At 43.5% G+C, this 25,169-nt stretch overlaps 1 protein-coding gene across 2 annotated transcripts in view; it reads left to right on the top strand.

The window, feature by feature from the left end:
• Positions 1-278: 278 nt before the first annotated feature.
• LOC311129681 (serine/threonine-protein phosphatase CPPED1-like) overlaps positions 279-25,169 on the top strand; it is a 42,581-nt gene continuing 17,690 nt past the window's right edge. The window contains exons 1-4 of one of the 2 annotated variants that reach the window (XM_084162078.1): positions 279-926; positions 10,084-10,302; positions 23,191-23,363; positions 23,938-24,196. In XM_084162078.1, the coding sequence (XP_084018204.1) occupies positions 863-926; positions 10,084-10,302; positions 23,191-23,363; positions 23,938-24,196 (715 nt within the window). In that variant the 5' untranslated portion in view covers positions 279-862. The remainder of the gene's footprint in view (positions 927-10,083; positions 10,303-23,190; positions 23,364-23,937; positions 24,197-25,169) is intronic. The other variant, XM_084162079.1, reaches the window with a different exon arrangement.

Raw genomic sequence — 25,169 nt, 5'->3', positions numbered from 1 at the left:
AGTCGCTCTGGATAAGAGCGCCTGCTAAATGACGTAAATGTAATGAGCCCATTCAAACGCATTGAATAAGACTCACTTCATGGAACAACAGATAGAGCCCCCCCCCCCCAAAAAAAAGTATCGAAAGATCAGGAAATATTTGTTATGTCACTAAACAGTCTCCATATATACTTCCATTCATTTTTTCGACTGGTACGGGGACCATCAGACGAGTCTTGTAGTCGTCCTATTGCAAAAAAAAAAAAAAAAACGTGTTCGTGCGAGTCTCACATTTACGCAGAGGAGTCATATTAGTGTGTAGCCCAAACTGTTTGACGCTCAGGCAGAAGTCGGCAGATCGGCTACCGACTTCAGACGAGTCCCAAGACGCTTGTGGGGGTCGTAGAGCTTACCCAACCATAACGCTTACCTAACCTAACCATTTTAAACGTCAACTTCAATGGGGTAGGGACGTCTCAAGGATTGCGGATAGCGCGGTCGCAAAAATTATATGCAGCCAGGCAAATATAATAGATAGCTGATGTAGTCGATTTAAGACGAGCCTACGGCTGAATCCCAAACTTGAACGTCATGCTTGTTTTATTATTTAATATGAATTGCATTATTCAAGTCACGAGTGTGTCCCGAAGTTGATGGGTTTATTGATCCCCTCGCCACTGTCTGGAAGTCACCGTCGTCAGCAACAAGGGGCTGTTGTAGACATTTTAGAACTAGGCGGGGCTTTCGACTTTGCGTTTGGTATTCACCGTAAGTAGCTAGCTACACTGGCTAACCCCAAGAGTCAGTTAATTATTGACAAAATAGGATCATCATCAAGCCAGATAAGAATACGAACGTTAACCTGTGAGGGACAAGTGAAGCCATGGCTGAAGCCGAGGATATTTTTCTTAGAGCAAAACAGCGGACATTCACCGGACTGACCGAAGGTAGTTAATGTTAGTTAGTTGGCTAGCTAGCTAGCTAGCTAGATTTAGCTAACTAGCTAGCTGTCCGTACAAGCTGGCTAACATCCATCTGTTTTACAATTTTGTATTGCTGACTGGTTAATATAAAGGATACATAGTTACGAATATGCATGCTAAATGAACACATCGAGTAACCTAACTAGCTAGCTACACGTGAACGACTTTCCCGAGACGTCTCAAGTTGTTTACAAAAGAAGCTGTCTAGCCTTTTGCCTTTGCCATTTACTCTGCGTTTCCGGGATGAGTGCCAGAACAACACTGCTCATCGGTTCGAATGTGCTCAGCTATAAACTAGCTGTTTCATCAATTCACAGTCAGTAGTAGTACTTTCAACTCATGAAATATAGCTAGCCCTTGATTTTGAAGATTGATTTACAAATGTCTAACAGTAGCTGTAAATGTGAGTTGCATTATTGCCCCGTTTACCTGATCATAACCCCAAAACGTCTCTGCCCAAACCCATTGGTCTATTAAATGTGTTATGTTGTATGGAAGACTTAGTAAACACATTATGAATACCTTAAAATATTTTTTTATTTTTTTATAGGAAGTCATTCACTGTCTACCTTAGACCATTGACCAGTGAACTGACTGGGCTGAATGGGCCATTTCTGGCCAAGCTTACAGACCTAGGAATTTGATTGTTTAAGAACTAGTCAGATTCACAGACAGTCTCTTCCTCTCACAGCCTAGCCCATTCATAGACACTAATAACCCTTGGTCATGACTGTCAGTTCCATACATTACACATAAGTCATTGGATGAAGGCATCTTCTGTACAGGGTGTTTTGTTAAGAGCCAAGATGCTCAATCTGAACATTAACACATGTCTCTTGCAGTACGGTTTTGGAAGCATAAGGACCTTATCTTTCATATCAGAGAGAAATAATAATAATTAAAAAAAGGTTAAATTGATACATTTACATTTTAGTCATTTAGCAGACGCTCTTATCCAGAGCGACTTACAGTTAGTGAGTGCATATCTTTTTTCTTCATACTGGGCCCCTGTGGGAATCGAATCCACAACCCTGGCGTTGCAAGCGCCATGTTCTACCAACTGAGCTACACGGGGTAAAGTTAGGGTTAGTGTTCCCAAACTGCCATATCTCCACATTACAGCACTTGTTTACGGAAGACAGACAGAGGCGAAAACCTGTGCTATCAAGCATGCTCGAACACCTGTGTGTAAGCGTAACTGGGGAGGAAGTGTAGTTCGTTGGCTCGAGGCACACAGCCATAAGGATCTGTGCAAACCTGCTACAGTAAGTGTGTCTTTTTAATTTGAAAGATCTTTTCTCGCTGATATGAGAGATACGTTCCATATGTTTCGAAAACCGTATGGCAAGCAATGATTGACATTTGTAGTTCACATGGTCTCCCCCGGTAAGCTGCGTTTATACACTACCAGTCAAAAGTTTGGACACCTACTCATTCATTTAATTTTTGTCATTTAGCAGATGCTCTTATCCAGAGCGACTTACAGTTAGTGAGTGCATACATTTTTCATATTGGCCCCCCGTGGGAATCGAATCCACAACCCTGACGTTGCAAGCGCCATGCTCTACCAACTGAGCTACAGGAGGCCCAGTGGCTTTTCTTTATTTTTACAATTTTTTACATTGTAGAATAATGCCAAGTGTGTGCAAAGCTGTCATCAAGACAAAGGGTGGCTATTTGAAGAATCTCAAATATAAAATATATTTAGATTTTTTTTTTTTTGTTACTATATGATTCCATATGTGTTATTTCATAGTTTTGATGTCTTCACTATTATTCTACATTGTAAAAATAAAAACCCTTGAATGAGTAGGTGTCCAAAGTTTTGACTGGTAGTGTAGCTGAGAACCCTTGGGATGAGGCAGAGCAACTAACAGCCTTACTATATCCCAAGATGGCGTAGCAGTGCGGTCGCTTTTATTTCATTGTCCCTGTGTAAATATCCCGTTTCTTGTTTTTTTGTCTATTTTGTATATATTTCTCAATTTTTACTTTTCATTTTTTAACTAAATATACTTTCCTGCAACCCGCCTCACCCAACGTGGAAAGGATTCTACTATTTCTTTATAACTTTCATCAAGAACCGTAAGCTGAAAATAGTGGCTACCTGTTATTAGTCACCGTTAGCGTCTTCACCACTGTCCGTGGCCTACACTATCCACCAGCCAGCTCTAGCTCTAGCCTGGACAATTCGTCGGCCAGTCTGCACAGCGTGCTATCGACCCAGCGTGCTATCGACCCAGAACTTATTGGACTTTCTGCCGGAATCACTGGACCCTAGCGCCGGATCATCGCAACCAGCTAGCTAGCTAGCTGCAACCTGTTGTTGGCTGATTACCATTGCCCTATAGCAAGCACCAGTTAGCCTTGAGCTAGCCTCAGGCCCATCTCCCGGCTATCTACCTCTCTGTCAACCGGACGGGACCTCCTAGTGTTGACACTGAGCCCCGCCGATCCAACACGACTGGTCTGCCGACGAAATATTCTGATGTGGTTTCAACAGGCTTCCCGTTGCGACGACCACGAAGATCCATCTGCCAGCCCCGGCCCGCTAGCACACGCAAACTACAACTGTGCTCCCTGCTAGCTGTGCTGAAGCACCAATTTGAACTGCTCTCGGACTCACATATTGCTGTTCACTGGACCTTATGATCACTCAGCTGCACAGCTGATGCCTGCTGGACTGTTCCTTTACACGGTACCCTGTCCTGTTTATTCTGTTTATTCTGTTTAGCCTTAGCCCAAACGTTATCGCTATTTCCAGTTGTTGTCTTAGCTCTCTCTAATAACACCTGTGACTGCTTTATGCCTCTCTCCCATGTCAATTATGCCTTGCCTATTGCTGTTTGGGTTAGTTCTTATTATACAATTTCACTGTAGAACCCCTAGTCTCTCTCAAACTGCCTCAAATAGTTCCTTTGTTCCACCCCCCATACACGCCGAGACCGGCTCAATCGGCTCAATCAGTGCCTCCAGTGACGCTATCTCTTTCATTGTTACCCAACGCTTAGGGTTACCTGAACTGTACTCGTATCCTTCCATATCCTTTTCTGTACATAATGCCCTGAATCTTTCCTACAACGCCCGGAGAACTGCCCCCTTTATTCTATGTACCCAACGCACTAGAAGACCAGTTCTTAAAGCCTTTAGTCGTATCCTTATTCTAGTCCTCCTCTGTTCCTCTGGTGATGTAGAGGCTAACCCAGGCCCTGCAGCCCCCAGTATCACTCCTACTCCCCAGGAGCTATCATTTGTTGACTTCTGTAACCGTAAAAGTCTTGGTTTTCTGCACATAAATATCAGAAGCCTCCTTCCTAAGTTTGAGTTATTCACTGCGTTAGCACACTCCGCCAACCCTGATGTTCTAGCAGTGTCTGAATCCTGGCTTAGGAAGGCCACCAAAAATTCTGAAATTTCCATCCCCAACTATAACATTTTCCGTCTAGATAGAACTGCCAAAGGGGGTGGAGTTGCAATCTACTGTAGAGATAGCCTGCAGAGCTCTATCATACTATCCAGGTCTGTGCCCAAACAGTTTGAGCTTCTACTTCTAAAAATCCACCTTTCCAGAAATAAATCTCTCACTGTTGCCGCTTGCTACAGACCCCCCTCAGCCCCCAGCTGTGCCCTGGACACCATATGTGAATTGATTGCCCCCCATCTATCCTCAGAGTTCGTACTGCTTGGTGACCTAAATTGGGATATGCTTAACACCCCGGCCATCCTACAATCTAAACTAGATGCCCTCAATCTCACACAAATTATCAACGAACCTACCAGGTACAACCCTAAATCCGTAAACATGGGTACCCTCATAGATATCATCCTGACTAACTTACCCTCTAAATACACCTCCGCTGTCTTCAACCAGGATCTCAGCGATCACTGCCTTATTGCCTGCGTCCGTAACGGGTCCGTGGTCAAACGACCACCCCTCATCACTGTCAAACGCTCCCAAAAACACTTCAGCGAGCAGGCCTTCCTAATTGACCTGGCCCAGGTATCCTGGATGGATATAGATCTCATTCCGTCAGTAGAGGATGCCTGGTTGTTCTTTAAAAGTAATTTCCTCTCAATCTTAAATAAACATGCCCCATTCAAAAAATACAGAACTAAGAACAGATATAGCCCCTGGTTCTCCTCAGACTTGACTGCCCTTGACCAGCACAAAAACATCCTGTGGCGTACTGCATTAGCATCAAATAGCCCCCGCGATATGCAACTTTTCAGGGAAGTTAGGAACCAATATACACAAGCAGTTAGGAAAGCAAAGGCTAACTTTTTCAAACAGAAATTTGCATCCTGTAGCACTAACTCCAAAAAGTTTTGGGACACTGTAAAGTCCATGGAAAATAAGAGCACTTCCTCCCAGCTGCCCACTGCACTGAGGCTAGGAAACACTATCACCACCGATAAATCTACAATAATCGAGAATTTCAACAAGCATTTTGCTACGGCTGGCCATGCTTTCCACCTGGCTACCACTACCCTGGCCACCAGCTCTGCACCCTCCGCTGCAACTTGCCCATGCCCCCCCCGCTTCTCCTTCACACAAATCTAGACAGCTGATGTTCTGAAAGAGCTGCAAAATCTGGACCCCTACAAATCATCTGGGCTAGACAATCTGGACCCTTTCTTTCTAAAACTAGCCGCCGAAATTGTCGCAACCCCTATTACTAGCCTGTTCAACCTCTCTTTCGTAACGTCTGAGATCCCCAGAGATTGGAAAGCTGCCGCGGTCATCCCCCTCTTCAAAGGGGGTGACACTCTAGATCCAAACTGTTACAGACCCATATCCATCCTGCCCTGCCTTTCAAAAGTTTTTGAAAGCCAAGTCAACAAACAGATCACCGACCATTTCGAATCCCACCGTACCTTCTCCGCTATGCAATCCGGTTTCCGAGCTGGTCATGGGTGCACTTCAGCCACGCTCAAGGTCCTAAACGATATTATAACCGCGATCGATAATAGACAGTACTGTGCAGCTGTTTTCATTGACCTGGCCAAGGCTTTCGACTCTGTCAACCACCGCATTCTTATTGGCAGACTAAATAACCTTGGTTTCTCAAATGACTGCCTCGCCTGGTTCACCAACTACTTCTCAGATAGAGTTCAATGTGTCAAATCGGAGGGCCTGTTGTCTGGACCTATGGCAGTCTCTATGGGGGTGCCACAGGGTTCAATTCTTGGGCCGACTCTTTTCTCTGTGTATATCAATGACGTCGCTCTTGCTGCTGGTGACTCTCAGATCCACCTCTACGCAGACGACACCATTTTGTATACATCTGGCCCTTTATTGGACACTGTGTTAACAAACCTCCAAACGAGCTTCAATGCAATACAACACTCCTTCAGTAGCCTCCAACTGCTCTTAAACACTAGTAAAACTAAATGCATGCTCTTCAACCGAACGCTGCTTGCACCCGCCCACCCGACTAGAATCACTACCCTCGACGGGTCTGACCTAGAGTATGTGGACAACTACAAATATCTAGGTGTCTGGTTAGACTGTAAACTCTCCTTCCAGACTCACATTAAGAATCTCCAATCCAAAGTTAAATCTAGAATCGGTTTCCTATTTCGCAACAAAGCCTCCTTCACTCATGCTGCCAAACATGCCCTCGTAAAACTGACTATCCTACCGATCCTTGACTTTGGCGATGTCATTTACAAAATAGCCTCCAACACTCTACTCAGCAAATTGGATGTAGTCTATCACAGTGCCATCCGTTTTGTCTCCAAAGCCCCATATAATACCCACCACTGTGACCTGTACGCTCTTGTTGGCTGGTCCTCACTACATATTCGTCGCCAAACCCACTGGCTCCAGGCCATCTATAAATCACTGCTAGGCAAATCCCCGCCTTATCTTAGCTCATTGGTCACCATAGCAACACCCACCCGTAGTCTGCGCTCCAGCAGGTATATCTCACTGGTCATCCCCAAAGCCAACACCTCCTTTGGCCGCAATTCCTTCCAGTTCTCTGCTGCCAATGACTGGAACAAATTGCAAAGATCTCTGAAGCTGGAGACACTTATCTCCCTCACTAACTTTAAGCATCAGTTGTCAGAGCACCTTACCGATCACTGCACCTGTACACAGCCCATCTGAAATTAGCCCGCCCAACTACCTCATCCCTATATTGTTATTTATTTTGCTCATTTGTACCCCAGTATCTCTATTTGCACATCATCTCTTGCACATCTATCATTCCAGTGTTAATACTAATTGTAATTATTTTGCACTATAGCCTATTTATTGCCTTACCTCCATAACTTGCTACATTTGCACACACTGTATATATATGTATTTCTGTTGTATTTTTGACTTTGTTTTGTTTTACCCCATATGTAACTCTGTGTTGTTGTTTTTATCGCACTGCTTTGCTTTATCTTGGCCAGGTCGCAGTTGTAAATGAGAACTTGTTCTCAACTGGTTTACCTGGTTAAATAAAGGTGAAATAAAATAAATAAAAATAAACTGATTGCATCACATCTCTCTACAAACCTTGTTTGTTTTTCAGCACCACAAACGGATGGTGAAATGAATAGGTTTTTCTCTTCAAGTGAGAATTCAACAAAAGTTCCATATTTCATGCCCTCGGCGCTTTCATCTTGAATTATGATTAGTATTGTTTGAACCATCTGTCACCTGAGAAATCTCTCAGATTTATGTTGAAGTGAAGCTCGCTCAGCGCAGCCGCACAAAGCTGCGTGTACTTATCGGCTTTCATGGGAGCTTTGGCTGCTCTTTTTCAATTTGTTTTTTAAAGTAGTTCACACAGCATTGACTCCTGAGACACACACTACTGTAAAGTTAGTTTAGTGTTAACAAAGGTACCAGCTTTTTTCTCAGAGAGAGAGAGTCAAAGCTAGGCTGGTATAAAAGCCTTACAAATCATGTCTGTCTCATGAGTCGGTAAAAAGAGGGCTTAACCTGTTATAGTTCTAGCTATGGGAGGAAACAGTTAGCGTGCAGCTTAATCAGAATACACATGTATCCAATTGGTGGTGGAGAGATCAGTGAACTAAAGCCTATATTCTCAGGGCATGGTGTGGATTATTATTTGACCCTGTTGGTAATCTATGAACGTTTGAACATCTTGAAGAACAATCTGGCCTTAATGGCAATGTACTCTTATAACCTCCACCCGGCACAGCCAGAAGAGGACTGGCCAACCCTCAGAGCCTGGACCCTCTTTAGGTTTCTTCCTGTGTTCCTGCCTTTCTAGGGAGTTTTTCCTAGCCACCGTGCTTCTACATCTGCATTGCTTGCTGTTTGGGGTTTAAGACTGGGTTTCTGTATAAGCACTTTGTGACATCTGCTGATGTAAAAAGTGCTTTATAAATATATTTGATTGATTGGTATAGAAGACTGATGCAGGATATTGCAGAATAAGCCTTAGAGAGTATAAGTATTGTGCTGAATTGTAAAAGTTCAAGCCCCTGTCAGGGAATTTTTCAACCTATGTAATGTATCAAAGCAGCATCATGTCTTCAGTGATGATGAGGATATGAACATTACCTTAGACTGAAAATTGTAGTCAAAATTAGTTTGTATTTATTTGCCTTACCCTTGATCCTTCCAAATAGCCTGCTACTTCCCATGTCATGATTGTGCATTGAGTCATCAAGTAAGATGTTTAATACATCTGATGTTAATGTTAACCATAGAAGCAGGGAATGTTCCCCAAATGAAGACACAAAGAGCAAAGTAAAAGCTCTTGTTGTTCCCAGTACTGGGATTCTCAGGCTTTCATTTGCTGCACAAGCTTCTCTGGAGGAGAGAATTAACATAAACTCATTTGGGAGAGAAATGCATGAAGAGCATGTTAAACATTGAAGATCCTGATGAGCAAGGAAGTCCCGCTGTGTACGGCCGTGTGTGTACTGTGTGTGTGAGAGAGAGAGAGTGTACTGTGTGTGTGAGAGAGAGAGAGTGTACTGTGTGTGTGTGAGAGAGAGAGTGTACTGTGTGTGTGTGTGTGTGTGTGTGTGTGTAAAGAGTATAGCTACTTTTTGAGCTGCTGGAACAAAGTGAGTGAAGCAGAACAGACTAGATAGAGCTGCTGGAACAAAGTGAGTGAAGCAGAACAGACTAGAGAGAGCTGCTGGAACAAAGTGAGTGAAGCAGAACAGACTAGAGAGAGCTGCTGGAACAAATTGAGTGAAGCAGAACAGACTAGAGAGAGCTGCTGGAACAAAGTGAGTGAAGCAGAACAGACTAGAGAGAGCTGCTGGAACAAATTGAGTGAAGCAGAACAGACTAGAGAGAGCTGCTGGAACAAAGTGAGTGAAGCAGAACAGACTAGAGAGAGCTGCTGGAACAAAGTGAGTGAAGCAGAACAGACTAGAGAGAGCTGCTGGAACAAAGTGAGTGAAGCAGAACAGACTAGAGAGAGCATTTGTTTGTCTCTCCTCTTAACACATCGTACGGACAGCGGATGTCTGTTTCTGTAACAAGGGCAATCCGTTAAAAACGTCCTCCCTTCATGCTACTCACTGGCACATCAAGTAGTCTTAAGGCGCAGCATGCCTGCCTTGTCTTTTTTGATGAGTATTTGAGAGTGATTATTGTAGGTTTACGGGACCGGTTACGCAATGTCCGGATTATGTAAAACACTTTGCAATGTACTCATCACCATCTATAGTTCTGTTAATTATTTAACCTTTTTCTTTGCTGAAAGGGGAAACAGGACTATGACAACAACCGTTACATCAGTACAGGCTTTTTGTCCAGACCCAATACTAACACACCAGATTTAACTAATCAAGGGCTTGATGATCAGAACAAAAACCTGCGTCCCCAGGGCCAGTTTGGAAGAATACTGCTTTTAGGACTATAACTTAAGCATGACTTTCATAAACAGAGGAGAGACACCCGTGGCAATAAAGTACAGTGCTATCGGAAAGTATTCAGACCCCTTCACTTTTTCCACATTTGTGTGTAGATTGATGAAGGAAAAAAACAATTTAATCTATTTTAGAATAAGGCTGTAACGTAACAAAATGTGGAAGAGTGAAGGGGTCTGAATACTTTCCGAATGCACTGTATATTGATTCTATCTTTTATCCCTGGCATGACTCTCTCCTCTGATCTCCTCTCCTCCTACCTTCCCAGATGAACAGAAGGAATGGAGAGGGCCGTTCTGCTTCATCCAAGCTGCTGACCCCCAGCTGGGTCTGATGAAGACCTGGAGGGAGGGGGACTGTGACGGGGGAGGGGACGAGTGGGCCGATGAGGTCCAGCTGACCCAGCAGGCTGTGGAGGCCGTCAACAAGCTGAGCCCCAGGCCCAAGTTCATGGTGCTGTGTGGGGACCTGGTTCATGCCATGCCAAGTAAGACAATGTTCAAAGGAAACACACCTGAGCCTTAACAGGTGTGAACATGAGTATATTACCTATATTTGTATGTTAGACATACTGTGTAGAAGAGAGCAGTCCAGTCATGCTTTGACAATGACAGGATCCTTTTTGTGTCACTGTCCCTGACATGATGCCGCTGTTTTTATTCAAAACAACAACAGGGAGTGGAAGAGTAGTCAAAGATTTTTATAACTAAACCAAGATAAACCACAGCCTGTCGTTTCAAATTGGAACGAATGAGCCATAGTGGGCAAAACAACAATGAGGTAGGCAGAGCCAAGCAGGAGCTAGCGAGATCCTTTTGGCGCGTTCTAGCATTAATTTGCATATTTCCATTGGGGAACGCCTACTCTGTGAAGTGCGCGTGTGCAATAACTCAATTCGCCTTTGCATGCCTTCTAAACAACTCCATTTTTTAAGACTTTGGCAAAGGGTATAGTCTACAAAACTTAGTCCACTCTGTTTGTAACAGATTGTAGTTTTGGGAACAGAAAACTGTATTGAGATCAAATGTTTAATTGATGAGTAAATTAGGAGAATGTTTGCCAAAATCCATCTCGTTCCATCTTCTCCCACTGCAGGCCACTGGGCTTCCTCTCACTACCATATTTGGGAGTGAATGGGAACGCCAACATGATGCTTCACATTTATACATCCAGTGAAATATCTGTCTCATTGTTCTATCTGTGCTATTGTTTTGCTATGGCACATTTCATTGCAGCCGTGTGACCATAACAGTTCTATGTCCAGCAGCGATGTAGATGCACTGTAATTGACAGTCTGATAGATCAGTGTGAAGGTCTCTGATATTCCATGGGTCTATAAAGGGAATGGAATATGACTGTTATATAATGATTAATGGATTCTCGTTCCCCACTGAGATTGTTCTGATTTAATTTATGCACTCTTGAGAACATTAGAGGGTTTGGAATCGTTACAGAATGTTCTCTATGAGATGCAGAAGAATGATACCGGCAGACTTTGTAAACTCCCCGCTACCGTCTCTGTGCGATGTTTTATCAAAAATCTATGAGTGAATTGTTTGCCTCTAAGCCATTTTTCACACATTGGTAGATCTTGGAAAATTAATGAGTTTAATCTACTCAGAGATCTGAGGCTGGCTTAGGAGAACGCACAGCAGAGGTTTGTCGGGCCTTAAGGAAAACGTACATCCCATTTGTCAGTGTAAAAAAAAAGACCCCAAAACCCTTTCCTGTGTGGTTTTAAAGAGGAGGACAAGTGGGAGTGGTATTCTCTGTATGCCTGAGAGGCATTCGTTGGAAACAGATGCTGGTAGTGAATGAAATTTCAGTGAGGGGCTATAGCTTGGTGAGTGTTTGACGTCCAGCTGACTAATTTGATAACAGGGTAAGAGGAATCGGCAGGCTATACCCACTGCAGGGATCATATTGTTGGGTGCCAAAGTGCTGCTTAACAACAGAACTACCTTTCATTACAATTAAAGGCAGTGGGGTGCCTTGCCTTCTAGGGGTGGATCTGTGGAATCTGTGGCTCTGACGTGCATCTGCAGGAGTCGGCAGGTGTGCCTGTCTGTCTGTCCATCTGTGCATATTTGTGTTGTGTACAGTGCATTTGGAAAGTATTCAGACCCCTTGACTTTTTCCACATTTTGTTACATTACAGCCTTATTCTAAAATTGATTAAATTGGGTTTTTTCCTCAATCTACACACAATACCCCATAATGACAAAGCAAAAACAGGTTTTTAGACATTTTTGCAAATGTATATAAAAAACCTGAAAATATCACATTTACATAAGTATTCAGACCATTTACTCAGTACTTTGTTGAAGCACCTTTGGCAGTGATTACAGTCTTGAGTCTTCTTGGGTATGACGCTGCAAGCTTGGCACACCTGTATTTGGGGAGTTTCTCCCATTATTCTCTGTAGATCCTCTCAAGCTCTGTCAGGTTGAATGGGGAGTGTCGCTGCACAGCTATTTTCAGGTCTCTCCAGAGATGTTAGATCGGGCTCTGGCTGGGCCACTCAAGGACATTCAGAGACTTGTCCCGAAGCCACTCCTGCGTTGTCTTGACTGTGCTTAGGGTCGTTGTCCTGTTGGAAGGTGAACCTTCGCCCCAGTCTGAGGTTCAGAGCGCTCTGGAGAAGGTTTTCATCAAGGATCTCTGTACTTTGCTCCGTTCATCTTTCCCTCGATCCTGACTAATCTCCCACTCCCTGCCACTGAAAAACGTCCCCACAGCATGATGCTGCCACCACCATGCTTCACCGTAGGGATGGTGCCAGGTTTCCTCCAGACGTGACGCTTGGCATTCAGGCCATAGAGTTCAATCTTGGTTTCATCAGACCAGAGAATCTTGTTTCTCATGGTCTGAGAGTCCTTTAGGTGGCTTTTGGCAAACCAAGTGGGCTGTCATGTGCCTTTTACTGAGGATTGGCTTCCGTCTGGCCACTCTACCATAAAGGCCTGATTGGTGGAGTGCTGCAGAGATGGTTGTTCTTCTGGAAGGTTCTCCCATCTTCACAGAGGAACTCTGGAGCTCTGTCAGAGTGACCATCGGGTTCTTGGTCACCTCCCTGACCAAGGCATTTCTCCCCCGATTGCTCAGTTTGGCCGGGCGGCCAGCTCTAGGAAGAGTCTTGGTGGTTCCAAACTTCTTCCATTTAAAAATGATGGATGCCACTGTGTTCTTGGGGACCTTCAATGCTGCAGAATTTTCTTTGTACCCTTCCCCAGATCTGTGCCTCGACACAATCCTGTCTCGGAGCTCTACAGTCAATTCCTTTGACCTCATGGCTTGGTTTTTGCTCTGACATGCACTGTCAACTGTGGGACCTTATATTGACAGGTATGTGCTTTTCCAACTGATGTTCAATCAACTTAATTTACCACAAGTGGACTCCAATCAAGTTATAGAAACATCTAAAAAATTATCAATGGAAAGGCTGCACCTGAGCTCAATTTCAAGTCTCATAGCAAATGGTCTGAATACTTTATTTAAATAAGGTATTTTAGTTTATTTGTTTATTTTTAATACATTTGCAAAAATTTCTACAAACCTGTTTTTGCTTTGTCATTATGGGGTATTGTGTGTAGATTGATGAGGGAAAAAATTAATTGAATCCATTTTAGAATAAGGCTGTAACGTAACAATGTGGAAAAAGTCAAGGGGTCTGAATACTTTCCGAATGCACGAAATCATGAACATGATTTTATTATGACTATATAAAAGGTATAGTTTGTATTTTATTTGTATTTTTGCCCACATTTTGCACAATGCACATTTAGCTTAATGACCGAGGGCCAAATCCTACCTCTGCTTACATAACAAATGTTGTGGCAAGCTGAAACAGCAGAGCTATCCTCATTTCGTCCATGCTTGGTAATAATGACCACCAACTTGTGCGTTCTGCTCATGAACACCATAATGGACACATTTCTACATTAACATGCATTTAACACCTGCTCATACCTGAGTGCCCAGTAAGTATCTCTTCTTCTCAGTTTAAGCCAGGCACGATTCCCTCTCATTCCGCTTAGTCCCTCCCTCCCTGATCAGTTGCATTTTTAGGTCACTGCGAGATCAGCGGTCCCTACCAAACACACAGTGATAGTCTAACCGCAGGGTTTGGGAACATTTTAAATGGCCTGCCTTCTCTCCACGTTACCGTCAGGAAGCCTGAGCAGGTTGTGTGTGCCAGACGCATTACACGCCATGTCTGTCATATGCACAGTCGATTCCACAACGCCCACTGCCAGGGGGGTATCACCAGGCAACGCTCCCCAACTGACATTTGATTTATCCCTAAACTGTTTATTTACAAAGAGAATAAAACTGTTGCTGGCCAGAGGAAGTTGCCTGTCAACTCTATTGTCAACAAACAGGGCTGTCAGGGACAGACAGGAAATTGGCCCCAACTGTGTCTTGGCTGGGTGTCTCTTTGTTCTTCTTGAGTAAACATCTCCCATCTCAACTTGTTTGGATCCCTCTCTCTATTGTGTGAAAACACATCTCTTATTTCTCTCCAAATAATTTTGTCCAAAATAATGATTTCAAAATGTGCTGTGCAAAAGGGTGAGCAGGATGGTGCTGTGCAAAAGGGTGAGCAGGATGGTGCTGTGTAAAAGGGTGGGCGGGATAGTGCACAGTCCTTAAAAGCTAGCAGGCCTATACTCGATGGGAAGGCATCGCAGTGTGGACTATTTGTTGGCACCTGTACCAAAATCATAATTCTTCCGTCATCATGAAGGGAGAGAGGCTACATTATTAATTAAATTCTCTACTTGTATCCTTCAACCCCGTACATCATCACTGTAGTTATCAGGATAACACAGGACATTGAAGGACTCAGCGACTGACGGTTTGATCAACCATCACCTTTGTTAACCACCTGTTGTGAACCACAAGGCTTCATGCTGGGCCCAATTAAAATGCCCATCCCTGACCACAATCCACAGGTCCTCTTCCCAAATAGCAGCTGTCAGAGGGAACATATCCCCTGGAACGCCGTCACCATCCCATTCCGTGCTGCTGTTATTGACAGATCTCTCTGTGATCCCATCCCACTGACAGGGGTTTCATCTCAAGGACTTCCCTTTCACAGAGACTCACAGAGAACAGGGAGCTGTGAAACGTTCATAGAAGGAGAGATGATTAGATTAGAGCTACGTGATGGACTTAACACACTCCTAATGAGCACTACAAAGGATTCCAGGGACGTCCTCAGGGGTTGGTTTGGGGACGAGAAGAGAAGTGCCAACAAACAGGGGAAGGTGAGAGTGAGGTTATGCTGAGTTTCCATCGAAGATTTACCCCAGTGTTTTACCCAAAAGTCTCAGACTTTTCTGTTACCATCTCCACGGAACGGCACCCGTGTCTCACTGGGCCATGGCTCTGGTGGACCTGCTCTGACTTGGAGCCAAGGCAAGGCCCTGGGTACTTTTCGTCTGGCATCTACACATAGCAGCTAATTGTGAACTTTAACACCTTGTCACAAAGCCTTGAATGATGTAGAGGTTGTTGATTCTGCCCACCACAAGCCTTTAGTGTCACACTCCTGATGGAAGCACAATAACACTAGAGCTTACATAAACATAAACACTGGTGACACCCTGGTGTGGGGGTACGTCTTAGTGTAAAAGCACCAAGTCCCCCTCCACCCTGTGGAGGCCCCCTAATTGCTGTTGAAAGCAGTTAAAGTGGGACTCTGGGTGGAGTTGAGCAGCAGCAGCAGAATAGCATTTGGAGAGGAGAGAGAGAGAGAGCATAGAGAGAGTGGATAAATCAGGCTCTGTGAGGAGGCATAGTGTGTGTGTGTATGTGTGTGCAGCAGAGTGTGCGTCTGAGTGTGTGTTTTGCTGATGGGGACTTCCAATGGGAAGAGCTTCTAATGGGTTTAATGAGGGGTTTGGGGACAGCGGAGAGGAAAGGAAAGGAGGTGAGTGGAGACCCTGTAGGGGGAGATTTGTTTCAGAACCACCACCAGAAAGGAGAGTTAGCCTATTTATAGTCTGATTGATATGAATGCATAGCCTATATACAGTCTGATTAATATAGATGCATAGCCTATATACAGTCTGATTAATATGGATGCATAGCCTATATACAGTCTGATATGAATGCATAGCCTATATACAGTCTGATTAATATGGATGCATAGCCTATATAAAGTCTGATTTAATAGGGATGAATGAGTATTCAGACCCCTTGACTTTTTCCACGTTTTGTTACGTTACAGCCTTATTCTATAATGGATTAAATCGTTTTTTTAAATCGTTACTTTGCGCCGTTCATCTTTCCCTCGATCCTGACTAGTCTCCCAGTTCCTGCCGCTGAAAAACATCCCCACAGCATGATGCTGTCACCACCATGCTTCACCGTAGGGATGGTGCCAGGTTTCCTCCAGATGTGACGCTTGGCATTCAGGCCAAAGAGTTCAATCTTGGTTTCATCAGACCAGAGAATCTTGTTTCTCATGGTCTGAGAGTCCTTTAGGTACCTTTTGGCAAACTCCAAGTGTACCTTTCCCCAGATTTGTGCCTCGACACAATCCTGTCTCGGAGCTCTACAGACAATTCCTTCAACCTCATGGCTTGGTTTTTGCTCTGACATGCACTGTCAACTGTGGGACCTTATATAGACAGGTGTGTGCCTTTCCAAATCATGTCCAATCAATTGAATTTACCACAGGTGGACTCCAATCAAGTTGTAGAAACATCTCAAAGGTGATCAATGGAAACCGGCTGCACCTGAGCTCAATTTCGAGTCTCATAGCAAAGGGTCTGAGTACCTATGTAAATAAGGTATTTCTGTTTGGTTTTATTTTTATACATTTTCAAACATTTCTAAAAACCTGTTTTCGCTTTGTCATTATGGGGTATTGTGTGTAGATTGATGAGGAAAGAAAGTAATTTAATCAATTTTAGAATAAGGCTGTAATGTAAGAAAATGTGGAAAATGTCAAGGGGTCTGAATACTTTCCGAATGCACTGTACAGTTTGATTTTAATATGGATGCATAGCCTATATACAGTTTGATTTAATAAGGATGCATATTCTATATACAGTCTGGTTTAATATGGATGCATAGCCTATATACAGTCTGGTTTAATATGGATGCATAGCCTATATACAGTCTGATTTAATCTGGTTGCATAGCCATAGCTAGACTGAAGCTAAAGAACCACTCCGTCTCCTAAATGCTTGAGCCAAGGATGCTGTATACTGTTGAGTACAGGACTATAATCTCCCCAGCAGAGGCACATGGGAATGTGTTTATTCAGACCTGTCAAAATCATCTCTTTCTCAGCTATGCTCTGAGCCCAGCTCAGCCTAGCTCAGCCCATTAAATTGTGCCTTTCGCTGTCTAAATAAAATGAAACCATCATAGAAGCCATTGGCCTTACCATTGTAATAAATCATGACTTTAAGATCAGAGATTGTAGCAGGCTAGGTGAATGACAATCAGCATTGCAGCGAGACGTGGTTATAGGTTACAGTTTAACTGCAGTCAGTGTTTTAATGGGGTTGTGGCTACAGAAATCACAGCCATGTTTCCTTAATCTCAGTTGAAGTGTCTAAAATCCAGATTGATGAGGTATAACGGTAGCATGGCTGGGGCAGTGCTCAGGCTGTGCTGGAGCATGGCTGGAGCAGGGCTGGGGAAGGGGCTGGGGCAGTGATCAGGCTGTGCTGGAGCATGGCTGGAGCAGGGCTGGGGAAGGGGCTGGAGCAGTGCTCAGGCTGTGCTGGAGCAGGGCTGGGGAAGGGGCTGGAGCAGTGCTCAGGCTGTGCTGGAGCATGGCTGGAGCAGGGCTGGGGAAGGGGCTGGAGCAGTGCTCAGGCTGTGCTGGAGCAGGTCGGAGCATGGCTGGAGCAGGGCTGGAGCAGGGCTGGGAAAGGGTTGGGGCTGGTGATTCATGTACGTGTCATAGCAGCTAATGGCTGTATGGTGTAGTGTGGTTGATCTAACAACAGTAGCTGTATGGTGTAGTGTGGTTGATCTAACAACAGTAGCTGTATGGTGTAGTGTGGTTAATCTAACAACAGTAGTCTGTATGGTGTAGTGTGGTTGATATAACAACAGTAGCTGTATGGTGTAGTTTGGTTAATCAAACAACAGTAGCTGTATGGTGTAGTGTGGTGGCTCTAACAGCAGTAGCCTGAATGGAGTAGTGTGGTTGATCTAACAACAGTAGCCTGTATGGTGTAGTTTGGTTAATCTAACAACAGTAGCTGTATGGTGTAGTGTGGTTGATCTAGCAACAGTAGCCTGTATGGTGTAGTGTGATGGCTTTAACAACAGTAGTCTGTATGGTGTAGTGTGATTGATCTATCAACTAAGTAGACTGTATGGTGTAGTTTGGTTAATCTAACAACAGTAGCTGTATGGTGTAGTGTGGTTGATCTAACAACAGTAGCCTGTATGATGTAGTGTGGTGGCTCTAACAACAGTAGCCTGTATGGTGTAGTTTGGTTGATCTAACAACAGTAGCTGTATGGTGTAGTGTGGTTTATCTAGCAACAGTAGCCTGTATGGTGTAGTGTGGTGGCTCTAACAACAGTAGCCTGTATGGTGTAGTTGGGTTAATCTAACAACTGTAGCTGTATGGTGTAGTGTGATGGCTTTAACAACAGTAGCTGTATGGTGTAGTGTGGTTAATCTAACAACAGTAGCTGTATGGTGTAGAGTGGTTGATCTAACAACAGTAGCCTGTATGGTGTAGTGTGGTGGCTCTAACAACAGTAGCTGTATGGTGTAGTGTGATGGCTTTAACAACAGTAGCTGTATGGTGTAGTGTGGTTGATCTAACAACAGTAGCTGTATGGTGTAGTGTGGTTGATCTAACAACAGTAGCCTGTATGGTGTAGTGTGGTGGCTCTAACAACAGTAGCTGTATGGTGTAGTGTGGTGGCTCTAACAACAGTAGCCTGAATGGTGTAGTGTGGTTGATCTAACAACAGTAGTCTGTATGGTGTAGTGTGGTTTATCTAACAACAGTAGCTGTATGGTGTAGTGTGGTGGCTCTAACAACAGTAGCCTGAATGGAGTAGTGTGGTGGCTCTAACAACAGTAGCTGTATGGTGTAGTTTGGTTAATCTAACAACAGTAGCTGTATGGTGTAGTGTGGTTGATCTAGCAACAGTAGCCTGTATGGTGTAGTGTGATGGCTTTAACAACAGTAGTCTGTATGGTGTAGTGTGATTGATCTATCAACTAAGTAGACTGTATGGTGTAGTGTGGTGGCTCTAACAACAGTAGCCTGTATGGTGTAGTGTGGTTGATCTAACAACAGTAGCTGTATGGTGTAGTGTGGTGTCTCTAACAACAGTAGCCTGTATGGTGTAGTGTGGTTGATCTAACAACAGTAGCCTGTATGGTGTAGTGTGATGGCTTTAACAACAGTAGTCTGTATGGTGTAGTGTGATTGATCTATCAACTAAGTAGACTGTATGGTGTAGTTTGGTTAATCTAACAACAGTAGCTGTATGGTGTAGTGTGGTGTCTCTAACAACAGTAGCCTGTATGGTGTAGTTTGGTTGATCTAACAACAGTAGCTGTATGGTGTAGTGTGGTGGCTCTAACAACAGTAGCTGTATGGTGTAGTGTGGTTTATCTAGCAACAGTAGCCTGTATGGTGTAGTGTGGTGGCTCTAACAACAGTAGCCTGTATGGTGTAGTTGGGTTAATCTAACAACTGTAGCTGTATGGTGTAGTGTGATGGCTTTAACAACAGTAGCTGTATGGTGTAGTGTGGTTAATCTAACAACAGTAGCTGTATGGTGTGGTGTGGTTGTTCTAACAACAGTAGCTGTATGGTGTAGTGTGGTTGATCTAACAACAGTAGCCTGTATGGTGTAGTGTGATGGCTTTAACAACAGTAGTCTGTATGGTGTGGTGTGGTTGATCTAACAACAGTAGCCTGTATGGTGTAGTGTGGTGGCTCTAACAACAGTAGCCTGAATGGTGTAGTGTGGTTGATCTAACAACAGTAGCCTGTATGGTGTAGTGTGGTTTATCTAACAACAGTAGCCTGTATGGTGTAGTGTGGTGTCTCTAACAACAGTAGCCTGAATGGTGTAGTGTGGTTGATCTAACAACAGTAGCCTGTATGGTGTAGTGTGGTTTATCTAACAACAGTAGCCTGTATGGTGTAGTGTGGTTTATCTAACAACAGTAGCCTGTATGGTGTAGTGTGGTTTATCTAACAACAGTAGCTGTATGGTGTAGTGTGGTGGCTCTAACAACAGTAGCTGTATGGTGTAGTTTGGTTAATCAAACAACAGTAGCTGTATGGTGTAGTGTGGTTATTCTAACAACAGTAGCCTGAATGGAGTAGTGTGGTTGATCTAACAACAGTAGCCTGTATGGTGTAGTTTGGTTAATCTAACAACAGTAGCTGTATGGTGTAGTGTGGTTGATCTAGCAACTAAGTAGACTGTATGGTGTAGTTTGGTTAATCTAACAACAGTAGCTGTATGGTGTGGTGTGGTTGATCTAACAACAGTAGCTGTATGGTATAGTGTGGTGTCTCTAACAACAGTAGCCTGTATGATGTCGTGTGGTTGATCTAACAAAAGTAGCCTGTATGGTGTAGTGTGGTGTCTCTAACAACTGTAGCTGTATGGAGTAGTGTGGTGGCTGTAACAACAGTAGCCTGTATGGTGTGGTGTGGTGGCTTTAACAACAGTAGCCTGTATGGTGTAGTGTGGTTGATCTAACAACAGTAGCCTGTATGGTGTAGTGTGGTGGCTCTAACAACAGTAGCCTGTATGGTGTAGTGTGGTTGCTCTAACAACAGTAGCTTTATGGTGTAGTGTGGTTGATCTAACAACAGTAGCTTTATGGTGTAGTGTTGTTGATCTAACAACAGTAGCCTGTATGGTGTAGTGTGGTGTCTCTAACAACAGTAGTTGTATGATGTAGTGTGGTGGCTTTAACAACAGTAGCTGTATGGTGTAGTGTGGTTGATCTAACAACAGTAGCCTGTATGGTGTAGTTTGGTTGATCTAACAACAGTAGCCTGTGTGGTGTAGTGTGGTTGATCTAACAACAGTAGCCTGTATGGTGTAGTGTGGTGGCTCTAACAACAGTAGCTGTATGGTGTAGTGTGGTTGATCTAACAACAGTAGCCTGTATGGTGTAGTGTGGTTTATCTAACAACAGTAGCCTGTATGGTGTAGTGTGGTTTATCTAACAACAGTAGCCTGTATGGTGTAGTGTGGTTTATCTAACAACAGTAGCTGTATGGTGTAGTGTGGTGGCTCTAACAACAGTAGCTGTATGGTGTAGTTTGGTTAATCAAACAACAGTAGCTGTATGGTGTAGTGTGGTTATTCTAACAACAGTAGCCTGAATGGAGTAGTGTGGTTGATCTAACAACAGTAGCCTGTATGGTGTAGTTTGGTTAATCTAACAACAGTAGCTGTATGGTGTAGTGTGGTTGATCTAGCAACTAAGTAGACTGTATGGTGTAGTTTGGTTAATCTAACAACAGTAGCTGTATGGTGTGGTGTGGTTGATCTAACAACAGTAGCTGTATGGTATAGTGTGGTGTCTCTAACAACAGTAGCCTGTATGATGTCGTGTGGTTGATCTAACAAAAGTAGCCTGCATGGTGTAGTGTGGTGTCTCTAACAACTGTAGCTGTATGGAGTAGTGTGGTGGCTGTAACAACAGTAGCCTGTATGGTGTGGTGTGGTGGCTTTAACAACAGTAGCCTGTATGGTGTAGTGTGGTTGATCTAACAACAGTAGCCTGTATGGTGTAGTGTGGTGGCTCTAACAACAGTAGCCTGTATGGTGTAGTGTGGTTGCTCTAACAACAGTAGCTTTATGGTGTAGTGTGGTTGATCTAACAACAGTAGCTTTATGGTGTAGTGTTGTTGATCTAACAACAGTAGCCTGTATGGTGTAGTGTGGTGTCTCTAACAACAGTAGTTGTATGATGTAGTGTGGTGGCTTTAACAACAGTAGCTGTATGGTGTAGTGTGGTTGATCTAACAACAGTAGCCTGTATGGTGTAGTTTGGTTGATCTAACAACAGTAGCCTGTGTGGTGTAGTGTGGTTGATCTAACAACAGTAGCCTGTATGGTGTAGTGTGGTGGCTCTAACAACAGTAGCTGTATGGTGTAGTGTGGTTATTCTAACAACAGTAGCCTGTATGGTGTAGAGTGGTGGCTCTAACAACAGTAGCCTATCTGTGTTTGTAGGCTAGGCCTCCTTTTTTACAATTGTATAATTGTCCTTTTATTATTGTTTTGACAATTGATTTAAGAGGAAAATTGATTTACCAGTAGCTAATATGAAACCCATTATAGAAAGCCTCAGACCAGACTCTTATTTATTGTCCATTTGTTCACAGCAGCAGTCTGATGAGTCATCTGACCTCTCTTGATTGTTATTCTTTTTAACTTGATTGATTCTGTTGCTGTTTACGATTTTAACGTTCCTCTGATTAAATAATGTCATTGTATTGTAACTATTAGTCCAGATGGCTCTCTGATCTGGTTTATCCTCTGTCTCCACATCAGTCATCAGAGGATTGCCTGCTCGTCCATTCCCTTCTACAGGACATATGGGCTGATTGGGCTCCCCACCCCACTAGGATCCACAAATGTTAATAAAAGCAATACATGCAGGGATTTGGCGGCAGGTAGCTTAGCGGTTAAGTCTGTTGGGCAAGTAATTGAAAGGCCGCTGGTTCGAATCCCGAACTGATTAGGGGGGAAATCTGTCGATGTGCCCTTGAGCAAAGGCACTTAACCCAAATTGCCCCCTGTAAGTGGCTCTGCATAAGAGTTTCTGCTTAATGACTGACATGTACATGCACTACAGGTTAGACACCACAGCTGCTGGAATAGAGACGACAAGCACCATAGTTAAACGATAGAAGGAGCTGTCCTCATTTCCGTGTGTGTAAAGGTAAAACCCCCGTTGGTTTTTATCTTGTTTTATTTTCTCTCCTTCAGACACACTTTATTTTGTCAGAAATACTCATCTTACGAAACTAACCCTGTCCAAGTTTCTAAGGAATTTTTATCTCCAAAAGTAGGGCAGTAAAATAATTACTTAAATTAAAAAAATAAAAACCGGAAGAAAGGAAGGTAGAAATACTTTGCTATCCATTAATGGGTTTGTTTGATACACATTGTAAATGATAAATTGACTTATTGTACTCTTTCTCCTTACTAATAAATTATCTTTGTTAAATTTCTCTGTTTTTATTCTGTATCCTCTTTGTGTGGACGGTAATGAATAATGTGAACAGGCAGGGGGTAATAATGTCCATCCAAACTTTAAATGGAAAAAAACCCTGGGAAGTTAAAACTAAATGTTACCACTGTTCCAGTGATTGTGTCCTCTCTCCCCCATACAGGCACCCCGTACCGGGAGGGACAGGAGCGGGACTTGAAGGTGGCTCTGAGAGGCACAGATCCCTCCATCCCTCTGGTGTTTGTCAGTGGGAACCATGACCTGGGTAACACACCCACTCCGGAGACTGTAGCCCAGTTCTGCAACGCCTGGGGAGACGACTACTTCAGCTTCTGGGTGAGTGGCTAGAGTGAGATGAAAACGTACTGTAGATGGGGATTGTACAAAACCCTTTCAGTTCCTTATATAAACACTGGTCCTTGGAGCCGGATAGGAACAATTGGCCTCTAACAAAAACTAACGCTTTTATCCAACATTAATTACTACTGTAATTGTATATTACATTTACATTTTAGTCATTTAGCAGACGCTCTTATCTAGAGCGACTTACAGTTAGTGAGTGCATACATTTTCATACCGCCCCCCCGTGGGAATCGAACCCACAACCCTGGCGTTGCAAGCGCCATGCTCTACCAACTGAGCTACACTGGGCCATATTCTACGTGTAGCCGAAGCTGAAAGCAAAGCCAATACCTTGACATTGCAAACTACCATGTTCTAAACAGCTGAGTCACCAACACTAAAGTACTGCACAGGAGTGATGTCATAGTCCTGAGACTACTGTCTCTGATCAGATCAGTTGTAATGATGTGGCTGCTTTAAAGGCATTAATGGGTACCATGGCGATGCCATAATGACATTATCTAAATTACCTTAACCTATACTGTAATCCCAAGCCTGTCATTTTCAGGTTGGAGGGGTGCTGTGTCTGGTGCTGAACTCCCAGCTGTTCTTTGATGCGTCGGCCTGCCCTGATCTGAGAGACGCCCAGGAGGCCTGGCTAGAGGGCCAGCTGCAGAGGGCATCTCAGGGGCCCGGGGTCACCCCCAAACACGTCCTGGTGTTCCAGCACATCCCTCTGTACTTGAAGACCCCCGACGAGGATGACGACTACTTTAACCTGCAGACCGCCACGAGGCAGAGCCTCATAGGCAGGTTCAAACAGGCAGGTAGGTCATTTAACTTGATTTAACCTTTATTCAGGGGGGATTCTAACTTCCACTAAAAAACGTATTTTCACTTCATGCATTGATGTCAATGGTAGACTTAGTGAAAATTCAATATCAGTGGAAGTTAGGATTCGCCCCACAACCTTTACTTAGCAGGTAGGAAGTGGTCTCCTTCTGTTTTGTGCTTAGTGAACACAACCCTCACATCAGGGAGAGATGGGATTAGTGTGTCAACAGGTTTACCACAGGATGAGTCACAGTGAGGAGGACCAAGGAGGAACACCCCTTGACTTTTTCCACATTGTGTTGTGTTACAGCCTGAATTTAAAATGGATTAAGTTGAGATTTTGTCACTGGCCTACACACAATACCCCATAATGTCAAAGTGGAATTATGTTTTTCAATATTTTTGCAAGTGAATTAAAAACAAAAAGCTGAAATGTCTTGAGTCAATAGGTATTCAACCCCTTTGTTTATGGCAAGCCTAAATATGTTCAGGAGTATAAAAATGTGCTTAAGTCAAATACGTTGCGTGGACTCACTCTTTGAAAATACTACTGTAATTTTGTATTGTAACACAACAAAATATGGAATAATTCAAGGGGTATGAATACTTTCTGAAGGCACTTAATTTAATCCATGCTCAAAAGAATACAAAAGGTGAAAGTGCAAAGTGCTAAACAAAAAAAGGAGCATACGTTTCAGCTTTTACTTCTTCATCAGTGCTGTACAAACTAATTAAAATGACACCTGTGTGTCTTCTTAAGTATGTGTGTCATTTTAATTAGTTTGTATTATTTTGAGCATGGATTAAATTAGAAATATTTTGCATCTTGGCCTCCTTGTTTTTTCCTTCTCATAGCTTGAGTGTGAGCACATTTTTAACAAAATCATGTTAAACATTATTATTGCACACAGAGTGAGTCCATGCAATGTATTATGTGACTTGTTAAGCACATTTTTATTTAGGCTT

The sequence above is a fragment of the Coregonus lavaretus genome (genome assembly GCF_964263955.1).
Source record: "Coregonus lavaretus genome assembly, chromosome: 1".
NCBI classification, from domain to species: Eukaryota; Metazoa; Chordata; class Actinopteri; order Salmoniformes; family Salmonidae; genus Coregonus; species Coregonus lavaretus.
The sequence above is the reverse complement of the archived record's forward strand: the minus strand, read 5'-3'. Positions and strand labels throughout refer to the sequence as shown.